Source organism: Diadema setosum, chromosome 13, assembly GCF_964275005.1.
Source record: "Diadema setosum chromosome 13, eeDiaSeto1, whole genome shotgun sequence".
NCBI classification, from domain to species: Eukaryota; Metazoa; Echinodermata; class Echinoidea; order Diadematoida; family Diadematidae; genus Diadema; species Diadema setosum.
Genome location: NC_092697.1, coordinates 33,578,696 through 33,591,547, shown reverse-complemented (window position 1 = coordinate 33,591,547; position 12,852 = coordinate 33,578,696). Strand labels below are relative to the sequence as shown.

General features: G+C 39.1%; 1 protein-coding gene across 1 annotated transcript in view; it reads left to right on the top strand.

Moving 5' to 3' along the window:
• LOC140236606 (uncharacterized) overlaps positions 1 to 12,852 on the top strand; it is an 89,314-nt gene that overhangs the window by 25,655 nt on the left and 50,807 nt on the right. The window contains 2 exon segments of the mRNA XM_072316529.1: positions 5,376 to 5,642; positions 6,870 to 7,001. Coding sequence (XP_072172630.1) covers positions 5,376 to 5,642; positions 6,870 to 7,001 — 399 coding nt within the window.

Here is a 12,852-nt window from a genome sequence, read left to right as displayed (position 1 = left end):
ATTTCACACAATTTTAGGCGGCGTAGACCATAATATAGACATTGCCGGGGTAGATCCTTCTAATTTCCTTCTTTGCACTAAACAATGTGTCCGACGGTGTCCGAGCCCATTACGTTTCATACACGCACGTCACGTGCTATGTCATTTTCAGTGCTAGTCGGTACTAGCACTGAAACACAATGGGGGTATTACGAAACTGCATGTATATGAGTAGGGTGGAGTGAACTATATTTTGTTGCTATTGGGGAGAATTAAATGCTAGCTCAATTAAGCTGGACTGGCTCATTTCATTCTAAGGTCGGCAATGTCTTGTAGAGCTTGTTCCGACCTTGACTCTTCTCATCAACCAATCCTTTCATTCAGGATACTTTCCAGGAGGATTGAAGCATTCTAATATCTCTCCTATCATTATAAACCCCAAACTAGATAAAGGTGAGCTCAAGAATTATCGTCCGATTGCCAATTCCCAAATTTGTTGCCAAGAAGGTCGAGAGAGCGGCTGTATCACAAGTCCAGAAGTATGTGTCTGAGCATCATCTGCAAGCAAAAACACAGTCTGCATATCGTCCTTTCCACAGCTGTGAGACAACACTCCTGCGTGTGTCAAACGATGTTCTTATGTCTGTAGATAAGGGCCAGGGGGTAATAGTGATTCTTCTCGACTATTCATCCGCATTTGACACTATTAGTCACGACGCCATCCTGCAGAGACTGCCTCAGTGGTTTGGAATCCGAGGTTGTGTACTTGAATGGTTTCGGTCATATCTTACATCTCGCACTATAGTATGTCGTCATCGTATTAGTATACAAATGATGCACAGGATAGAGTGCGTTAGTGGAGATGTAGCGCACTCGAGGGTATTTACAATTGTGAAACATGCACGAGGCGAAGCCGAGTGCATGTTGCACTACATTGTAAATACCCTCGAGTGCATCTCCACTAACGCCACGAAATAATTCTGTGCATCATTTGTTTTATAAAATGGGTCGAAAACTAACAGCATTTTTCACGTACCTTTGTAAGATGTCCGAAGATGTTCGTCCCAAACATTTATGCACGTCGCACTCGGAAATCCCGCACATATAAGTACTGTACGTAAGAGTATACGTACGCCACACATGTTATGCACACAAGAAAGGCCGCCCGGCAGCCCAAACTAAAAGTTGTTTACAGGATTGACGCAGGATTGACGCGACGCACTTGTAACAACTGATTGAGTGCGCACTGCTACTGTAAACATTGTGACGTCAGGCCGTGGATGTTAGTGAGAAATTAATTGAGGCACACGTGACTCATTTCAGCGCTTCCAATTGGCTACATTCTTGAACCCATTTTATAAAGTACAATGTAGTTAAAGAGTGATCACGGTTGAATGATCTCATGTTGAATAGTAAGAAAACAGAAGTTCTTCATATCACGTCCAGATTTCGTTCTCACACGTGTATAGTTCTCTTCCACCCATTGATATTGATGGCTCACAGGTTTTCCCTGTAAAAATGGCAAAAACAATCTTGGGATCGTATTTGATAATCATTTCTCTTAGCATGAGTGTATCATTGCACCGGCGTAGCCGGGGGGGGGGGGGGGGGGCGATGGGGGCAGTCGCCCCCCCCCCCCCTAAGATTTGGACCGGGGATTGGGGAGGCGGAAAAAAAAAATGCGTGTATACTGTATGCATGCACATGAAGCGGGTCTCCTTTGCAACCTTTCATCAAATAAGATATTTTTTTGAATATTTCACTCAAAATGTGCACCAGATCGTTGAATTTCAATTCAAAATATGCAAAATCTCTCGCGCTTGGGAGGGGGTATCCCCCTCCCAAACCCTCCCCCTCTGTGCCTCTTTCCCTAGCTTAGTACACTTTTTAGATTTACAAAAAAAAAAAAAATATGAATAATTCTGAGTGCACATGCAAGACCTATCACTTATATTCCGAAAACTCAAGGTTCCCTCATTTATAAGGGGAATTTCCCCTTTTAATCGACCCTTTCCTCCCTCAGCCACCCCCCCCCCCCATCAGTTTTTTTTTTTATATTATTTTATTTTTGTGATTTCCCAAATGTTGATTCCATCAAATATGCGTATACGAGATATCTCAATTTCAACCTTGAAAAGGCAAAAGCTCCATCGGAACGGAAGGGTGGAGATAACATTCGCCCACGCCTTCTCCCCGCTCGCCCGCCCCTCCCCCCCCCCTTTCCGCCATGTATAGAAGTAGACTGGCTATACCCAGATCGCTTTATTTCAATTCTAAAAACGCAAAAGCTCCGCGAGCGGGAGTGGGAATCCCCCTTCCCCTAAGCTCTACCTCACTAGTCTTTATACATACACACAGATGGTGCTGCACATTCGGAATAAGAGCTAAATTCCGTGATTTTAACACTTCGATGAAAAAGTATTGCACAAAAAAATTGCACCAGATCGCTGAATTTCAGGTCTGAAAACGCAAAATCACCTTCGTGTGGGAGGGGATATGCCCCTATCTACACCCTCGTGTGCTGCTTTTTCTGTTTGATTGCTGAACTGCAGACAGCGTTCATGATATTCAGTGTAAGAATTAATACAAGAAGATTATTTAAATGATATACCATTTTATGGGCAAATTGTTCAATAATAATCTACACTAAAATATACTGCAACCTTAAACAAGTGGAACTGTTTCAACTCATTAAAACACGCAAAAACATGCACCAAATTGCACCATTTGCAACATCAAAATGCAAAAAGTTCTCATCGTGGGAGGGGGTGTCGAGGGACACCCCCTCCCACACCCTCCCCCTTCGCTCGCTCCGCTCGCTCGGGTTCAGTCGCGTTCATGATATTCAGTGAAAAGAATTAACACAAGAAGTGTATTTAAATTGTACCATTTTATAGGCAAATTGTTCAATGATAATCTACATCAAAATAATATTATACTACTGCTACCTTAAACAAGTGGGACTGTTTCTCGTCGATAAAACGCGCAAAAACATGCATCAAATTGCACCATTTACAACATCAAAATGCAAAAAGTTCTTACCGTGGGAGGGGGGACACCCCCTCCCACACCCTCCCCTCCCCTCTTGCTCGCTCCGCTCGCTCGAGTTCAGTCGCGTTCATGATATTCAGTGAAAAGAATTAACACAAGAAGTGTATCTAAATTCTACCATTTTATAGGCAAATAGCAAATTGTTCAATGATAATCTACATCAAAATATACTGCTACCTTAAAGGGGAAGGCTAGTAATTGATCAGTGGGAATCAGTGGAAATGCTGGGAGATGATTGTTCCAATCCTTATGGGATTCATTCAAGAGTTCATTGTATATCTATTGTGTGAAAATTATTTGCTTCAGAACGGTCTCATATTCAAGTAATGTGCAGATTAATGCTCCGTCACTGACCAGGGACGCTAACCTGGAAGCATTAAACTGCACATTACTTGAATATGAGACCATTCTGAAGCAAATAATTTTCACACAACAATAGATATACAATGAACTCTTGAATGAATCCCATAAGGATTGGAACAATCATCTCCCAGCATTTCCACTGATTCCCACTGATCAGTTACTAGCCTTCCCCTTTAAACAAGTGGGACTGTTTCTCGTCGATAAAACGCGCAAAAACATGCATCAAATTGCACCATTTACAACATCAAAATGCAAAAAGTTCTTACCGTGGGAGGGGGGACACCCCCTCCCACACCCTCCCCTCCCCCCTTGCTCGCTCCGCTCGCTCGAGTTCAGTCGCGTTCATGATATTCAGTGAAAAGAATTAACACAAGAAGTGTATTTAAATTCTACCATTTTATAGGCAAATTGCAAATTGTTCAATGATAATCTACATACTGCTACCTTAAACAAGTGGGACTGTTTCTCGTCGATAAAACGAGCAAAAACATGCATCAAATTGCACCATTTGCAACATCAAAATGCAAAAAGTTCTTACCGTGGGAGGGGGGACACCCCCTCCCACACCCTCCCCTCCCCCGTCGCTCGCTCCGCTCGCTCGGGTTCAGTCGCGATCATGATATTCAGTGAAAAGAATTAACACAAGAAGTGTATTTAAATTATACCATTTTATAGGCAAATTGTTCAATAACAATCTACACTAAAATAAACTGCTACCTTAAACAAGTGGGACTGTTTCACGTCGATAAAACGCGCAAAAACATGCATCAAATTGCACCATTTACAACATCAAAATGCAAAAAGTTCTTACCGTGGGAGGGGCGACACCCCCCTCCAACACCCTCCCCCCCCCCCCCTCGCTCGCTCCGCTCGCTCGGGCTCGGTCGCTTCGCTCCCTCGCAGACTAGCCGCCCCCCAAGATCAAATCCTGGCTACGCCGTTGTATCATTGTATATATATTTTTTCATCCTACATACACCAGTTTTACGCACCTTATTTCCTGTTACCAAAAAAGAAGAAGTGATGTTCATAATGTTCTGATCAAAAAATGAAATAAAACATTGAACTGAATTGAATTGAGTATGTTACCTCTAGATGCAGGTCAGCCTCATTTGCTTTGTATAAGATCAACAAAATTCGACCTTATATTTACAAAGTAACCACTGAAAGATTAGTTCATGCATTTTCAATGTGCTACATTGACCATTACAACAGTCTTTTGTATGGCTTACCAGACAACCAACTCAAGAAACTACAAGTTATTCAGAACGCTGCTGCAAGGCTAGTGACCAAGGCTAGTGACCAAGAATATGCGTCAATATCATCAATCTTACGTGCCTTGCATTGGCTTCCTGTCAGATCACGTATTGAATTTAATATCTTACTGCTTGTTTATCAATGTTCCCACAAAATTGCTCCTTCTTACCTCTCAGAGCTCCTTGTAAAATACGAGCCTATGAGAGTTCTTGGGTCATCATGGGAAGATCTATACGTGATAGCCTCCATTTCAACAAACTACTACATAGGCCTAATATGGCAAACGTAGTTTCAGGCATGCCGCCCTAGAACTGTGGAACAGCAACCCAAGTGATATAAAACATGCGAGTTCCATCAATAATTTCAAAACACTTTTAAAAACGTATCTGTTCAGAAAGTAACATAGTAATTGTAGATGATGAATTATGCAGTATTTTATCGTTTCTGTAATTACCTTTTCCTGTTTATCTTTTTGTTTCCCCTCTAAAGCTCATAGGAACCTTGCCAAAGGTATTAACGAGCTATATATGAAGGGTGATGATAATAATAATAATGATAGAATTTAAAAATAATAATAATAATAATAATAAGGTACTTAAAGCTGTGTTTCGTTTCTGTTTGTATTTCTTCTTCTTAAATGCTGAATAAATTGTATCATTCAGAAAAAAAAAAGAAGATTGCTACACAACAATTTAAGTGTCACGATTATTTTTTTTTTATTCCAGATTCTAATTCTGAGGTATGGGCAGAAAAGCTGTCATACACAGTTGGAGTGGGTGAAACCATCAATCTCACAGTGGGAATAAGGAACGGGTTGAATCAAGGAGACCTAGTGTGGAGGCACAACGGAGGTGACGTCATAACTGCTTGGCGTGGCTTGTTATCAGTTACAATAAATGACGTCAGGAAGTCCGATGAAGGCATCTATGAATGCTACATTGACGGCAACAGAGAAACTGGAACACATGGGATAATGCGACTGTTTGTCAGAGGTTAGACTAAAATTGTTGATTAGAATTATTTTAGTTTCATGATGTTTTCCTCAAACTTTTCTACTTAGCCAAGTTGGAAAGCAAAGGAATCCATTGATACAAATGTACACTATGGACCATATTATTTTTATTAGTGGATTATGGTGGATTATCCAGACACTCGTATAAGATTTGATACCGTGAAAAGTTAGTTTCGTCATTATCCGTGAGGTATGTGTATTTAGCATTTACGTGTATGAAACGTGTTTGTGCTTGGGTGTGGGGGTTTTCAACATATTTTTCCATATTATTTTTAACGTTTTTTTTTTTCCTCTTATTTTTTCTTCAGATTACTTAGGAACGCCACAAACAAAATTCCCTCCAAACCAGTATTCCTCAGATGACCTCATCTGTCAATCATTGCTAAAGTACTGATATGTTTAACAAAAGACATTGGAATGCACCTTCCCATCGACTCAGCATAACTTGCATGTTTCTGTGATATTAATGTGACTTACAAAATACATAGCGAGGGAACGTGCAAGTCGTTAAAAAATATGTGGAATGTTTCTAGATATTCGTTTCACCGCAAAAGTGATGGTGAGGGTACCATAAATCAACACAAATCAACATTCATTTTGTTTCAGGGGCCCTTTAAACTCTTTGTTGATATCAGTCATAGACAGAATGTGCTAAAAGAGTAGGCTGAATCTCAGCTTAATCTGATAATTCCTTCATTGTTGTTGCTATGGTTCATCACATCCTGCCATTTTGTCCCATTCATTGCACAACTAGAGCACAACTTGGTAAGATTAAGCCCTTGATTAGATAAGACTATACTTCGAAGAATCTTTCCTCGGCTCACGCTTATCCAGAGTGTGTGCTTTCTTTCAAATATTAAGATTATGAATATTTAGGTTATGGGAGGCAATTAACTTTTGAGTTCTACACCATTTAAAGCATAACATCTGCTCTATCGGAATATGCTATTAACTAAAAATCCTTAGCTGTCTAGCAGCTTTAGTTGCTTTCGTGAAGCACGGTCACACTGTTTTATACAGTGCATCACATACTGTGCATGTCGTGACAAACACCATACTTACTTTGCTAGATGTAAAAATACCTAAATATGGGTTTAATGGCTTTTTAAATGTGCTCAATCTTATTAAGTATCATTTCCAGCTTGATGTCGCTATGGTCATGATGGTCACACATAATTACAATTATTTTTTTTTTTCTCCCAAACAGATTGTTCCTCTACGAAGTATGGGCTGGATTGTTCGAATGACTGTCCAGACTGTTACGCTGGAGGCGTTTGTCACCATGTGACAGGAGAATGCGTCTGTAGACCAGGATTCAAAGGGGATAACTGTGAGACAGGTAAATGTTAATTGAGCTGTGTTTTTGTTTTCTACAAGATCCTGAAATTGACAGAAAAATATCCATGCATATACTATAGTACTTTTTTTTTTTTTTGGGGGGGGGGCATTCTACTATTCAAAATCATTTTTATAATAGTGCTTAAATCTTACAACACGTTACCCTCATGTGCATGGACGATAGTACAACAATAGCGTGAAATCAATACTACAAACAATACCAAATACACGCTTTCAGTAAGACATATATTTTTCTTCGCTACAATGCAATATTTAGTAATTACAGATGAATCAATACAATTCTTTTTGCCCTGCATCTCTCTGATCATTTTTACAAGAGATTTTATCCACATAATAATAAATATTCAGGTACAAAGATGAGTTATTCTTGTACATAATACATTGGGGATAATACACGATTTGACAGACAGCTACCAAAAGTATATATGATATGAATTAGAGCCAAGCTAATATGGGATTCAAAACCATTTTTCCTTTCATTCGTTATACAGTGTATATATAATAATATTGTTTATTTGCTTTTAAAAAACGATTTGCAGACAAGAAATAATTTCTTTTTGTTTCTTGTAAAAAGTATGCAATAATGTTAATACTAGGTGTTTCAAAAAACATTTCCCACTTCTGATTATCAATAGTTCAAAAACTATTCATGCAATAAAACTGTTATTGATATGGGTAATAGCTGAATAGTGTACAATTTTGTTGAAGGTGATTTGGATGTGAAAGCATAAATCAGTTTCATCAAATCTAATATTGATTTTGAAGTAAGGTTTCAGATTTTGGTCAAATTTTAACCCTCTATACAAAAATGAACTTTGCACAGAACCAATGATGTGTATGTGAGTGTGTGCTGACAATGGCCCTGAACAGTGGACATGCCTGAACCACCTGTTGACTAGGCGTCAGTCTCGCGCTCCCAGGCACATGAATGCTTAATCAATAATTCATGCGGATTGCCCTGGGCAGTGCTAGTCTGAATTCATACACGGTCATAAAGGGCCATGCACATGGAAAAGTAAGCACATGTTTCCATGTGCTTGCAAACACCACATTTCATTCCAGCTGGCAATCATTTTCAAATTTGGCTTCACATATCACTAAATCTGGGATTTAAATAAGCATAAATGATCTAAAGTTCTTCAACTGTCTACAATAGTCTGACAAATTTGTCGCTTTTTCGATAAAAACAGATCATTTTTGGTAAGGAGTTCAGCGGCATTTTTCATTGGGGCGATTTGTTTCACATACACAAATGTATACTCTAATTGATTTTCTTTGCTTCATGTCACCATGTTTACGACAGAACAAAAGGTATTCATTGTAATTTCGTTTTTAGAAGTAGGGAGAGCACTGTCACCACTCAACGACAGTATCGGCAGGCGTTTGACTTTACACAGATACTGCCAGAGGCTGAATAAAGACTAGTTGTGATAGTGGAATTTCTCATGAATGAATAATGAAGCATTCAAACCCTGGCCATTGTTCAGAACCATTGTCAGGGTGTTAACCACACACTCCCATACACACCCATTGACCCCTGTGCAAAGTGAAAGTTTTGTACAGAGGGTTGAAAATAGAGCAAAATCTGGAACCTACCTGTGAAATTAATCATGGATTTCATGAAACTGATTTATGCTTTCATATTTAATCCACCTTCAACAAAATTATACAATATTCAGCTATCACTCATATCAATGACAGTGTTATGTGATATATACTTTTTGAATTATTAAGAATCAAAAGTGGGAAATGTTTTTTGAAACACCTAGTACTAACAGACGACATTGGTAAAGGCCCTGTAACACCTTTCCCGGTAAGCTATGCGAGTTTGTTGCGAGCAGAGATTTTCTTGCACGCAGGAACATTTTCTGCGGGCGGACAAGAATATTGGCGAGTTCCGTACTTGCGTCTTACCTGCTAGACGCGTGCTACTTACCTGCTGCATGGGTGTATTCCGTGTGATCTTCGTGAGAGCTTAAAAACCGATCCGTTGTCAGCTTCGAGCGACATACGGGGGCTGCGAAGTACCTGCGTTACAGGTGCGAGGTACGCTCGTATGAGTTTCCTGCGAGGTGCACTCAAGGGCAGTATCGGTAGGCAATGGCCACCACCCCTCACGAAATTTACTGTGCATCAGAAACATGCATAGTTTAAAATTTAGAAGTTTTAAACTGTTTTCTTTTTATCTTAATATTCTAGTGCATATGCACTAAGATCATGTTCCGTCTTAATCCAGGATTTGTTTGTCTGTTGTTGTTGTTGTTTTTGCAAGATTTCTTCACTTTCTAGGAAACGATCAGCACATTTAAGCTTCACAGAAGAGAACCATGACTCTCGCGATCACAAATCAGTAAATGTAGAAGTAATCAGTGAAGTTTTAAACTGTTTTCTTTTAGCTTAATATTCCAACCGAAGATAAGAAGCAACCAAAGAAAAGACAAACATTGCATTGAATTGCGAAGGAAACTGAGAACGCGCAAGACAGCCGTAAGTGACAATACTCCCAAGGAATCCTACAGCATTCTGTGACAGGGCTCTGCGCGTTCACAGAAGCTTTTTGCGCTTTAGCAATACCGAGAAATGTTGATGTTTGTGATGGACAAGACGGTGTCCTGACTTCATGCAGAAGTCTTCTTCTGCTTTTAGGGCATTTTGGCACAGACTTCAAAGATGTATTGATATTTGGTGAAGAAAATTCAGTGAAGAGTGGGGGTTTTCAGGTCTCATCTGTTTGATTAAGTTCAGAATAGAGGTGTGTTTTTTTTTTTCATTTTCAATTTTGCTTCAGTTGCACAGTAAAATAAATAGAGCCACTTTATTCCAGCCTATATAAGGATAGAGTGCACTGTTGATTCTTTGCTGTAATTCCAAAATAGAAAAATGTAAATGCAGTCGACGGTCAATTCTCTAATCTAATTCCAACATAGGAAAATGTAGATACAATAAAGTTTATCAACTCTCAAATCTCTAATATAAAAAAGAATTAAAAAAATAGGTAACGAAAAAAATAATTTTCACTTTGTTTTCAATATCTAACTTCGAAGGCATCAAATATCGTGAGAATATTTTGATCATCTAATAAAATCCAGTGAATTTTATTTTTAAATGCCCCTTTTTTCCACTGCAATATACTGAGGCAACATCATCATCCTCAATAACATCATAGCCATCACTATCAACGTCATCATTGTCGTCATTATTATTTTCACAATCATCACTGTCGTTATTGCGATCTTCATCATTAGCAGCATTATCATCTTAATCATGACCATCCTTGTCATCATTGTTATCATCATCATAACCATCACAATCATTATTATCATCATTATCACTATCATTGTCATCACCATTATCATTATCACTATCACCTTCGTCATTATCATCAAAGACAACATTAGTAATCTGATGTATTCAAATAACAATCTTAGTGAAATGATTTTACACAGTTTATGCCAGAGTATGAATAAAGACTAGTTGTGATAGTGGAATCCCTCTTGAACAAATGTAAAAAATAAAATCAAATCCTGCCATCGTCCAGTTTTCTACATAGGGTTGAAAAATAGAGCGAAATCTTAACATAACCTAAAAAAACTAGAATCCAATTAAACTGATTTACGCTTTTTCTTTACCTCCAACAAAATTGTACGCTATCAGCTTTTATGCATACCAAAGTCAGTGTTATCTGAAAGTTTTGAAGTATAGGTCTTCCCGGCCAATTTCGCACCTCTTTCAATGCAATTCCTTATTGCTGCATATAATTGAGCAAAATTTGGCCTAGATGACATGTTCGGTATTTCAATTTTATGATCTCTTCATACAAATTCATTTTGGAGCATTCAACTCATCTTTAACCTCATTTTAATCAACTCCTTTTCCAACTACAGTATCACTATTCGATCATCCAGTTTAGATTGATAAAGTCACGTGATCACGTATATGCTGCGCTCGTTCATTCAAATTAATTTTGGGGTATCTAGAGTCAATTTAGCAGACATTTGTGCTTTGGTTCCTTTCTTTATTGTCGATCATCGTAGCTATTGTTTGTAAGCACCATAACATTTCACATTTTCGTATTCATTTAAGAGATTTCGGCAGTAGGTTGGGTTTTTTATAATGTGTTTATTGAGTCTCCAAGTCTGAAGTGTATATGTGGACGACTTATCTGGCCTTTGAGCGCTTTTATTCCGAGTGTGTCGGCCAGTTCTAGGAAGTAAAGGTTATGATCCTAATGCTTCCATAATTATTTCTCTGTTTTCTTGAGATACACGTCTGTATCTATCTTGTGATGTCATGGTTGTAACAATATGAAGTCACAGAGAGACACACGTTTAAATGAGGAAATAACATGACATAAATTTGAAAAAAATATGTTCCGATTTTGACTGCCCATTCGCGAAATTGAATGACTCAAATACCCTTTTTTGCGAGTGATGGTGAATTTGAATGAACGTAGAGTACCAGCTAATTCAATTACCCTTTTTTACGAATTCGGAAGACACATGTTTAAAATTCATTGATCGAGATGCTAAATTGAACGCACAAGTTGCATTTTTGAGAGACAGACTGTGCGATAACGAGGTTCTGCTTGTTTCTTGATTATTGGACCGAAGATTGGCAATAAGAAACAAACAGGCAATAGTTACGTTCAGACGGCAGGCCCTAACCTCGAGGTTAGGAAACCTCGAGGTTTAGCTCTTGCCCCCTAACTACAACGTGTGCCCACACGACGAATCTTAAAGGGACTGTACAGTACTGGTTGAGGTGGGGATTCATGTTTTGAACATTCCTAAGTGAGATAATGAAGAGCCTCTTATGAAATATGAAAGAGCATGTAATTTTAAGAAGGATTCAACGTTTATTTGATGAAAATTGGTTTTCAAATGGCTGAGATATCCAAAAAAGTGCTAATAATAAAAGGCGACATGCCACAACTTTATTAGGATCTCTTTGTTTCACCTTGTTTTTTGATATCTCAGCCATTTCAAAACCGATTTTCATCGAATAAACTTTTGATACCCCTTAGAACTGCATGCTCTTTGACATCTCATAGAGTGGTTTCTGAATATCTCGCAAAACGTTAGAAGCTAAATCCTCACCTCGATCAGAACTGTACACACCCTTTAACCTCGAGGTTACGAAACCTCGAGGTAAAGCTTCTGCCCCCCCCCCCGTAACTACGAGTGGGTCCCACTCGATGTTAAAACCACAAAACCGGAAGTTTCAGCCCACACTGCTAACAAGACGTCTATTTATTCTTTAGTCCAACCCTGTCAGACTCGCTTACAGGTACTCTTGTTCTCTGTCATGGTATGCAGAGATAGCACTGCACTGATGACTTTATGCCTTTATGCCTTTATGAAGATATTCGTCGTAAACATTTTTTTTTTGCGTCGGAGAAGAATATAGAATACAGTAGCGAGTTCGACGTGTTCAGTTTCAGAGATCAAGCGCATGGGAAGAAAAGATGATGATGTTGTTGTGTCGTGCGTCATAGGTTTTTCACGTGTAGTGTATTTGTGGTGTACGTTTGGGAGGTTGACCCGGAAGTAGAGGGAAATTGTGGGGGCTGGAGTTTACGGCGAGGTCACTCTTAACTTCGAGTTCGTTGTTTGTTTGTTTTTTTTTTTTGTCCACACGGTGCTTAACTACGAGTGGGGACCCCCCCCCCCCCCGCGGCTCGTGGTTAGAGCGCTAACCATAAGATTTCTCGTGGCTCGAAACATCGAGCTAACCTCGAGGTTTGCTAACTACGAGTGCGTCTTCACGGTCCCTAACTACAAGCTCTAACCTCGAAGTTTCCTAACTTCGAGGTTAAGGGCTCCCGTCTGAAC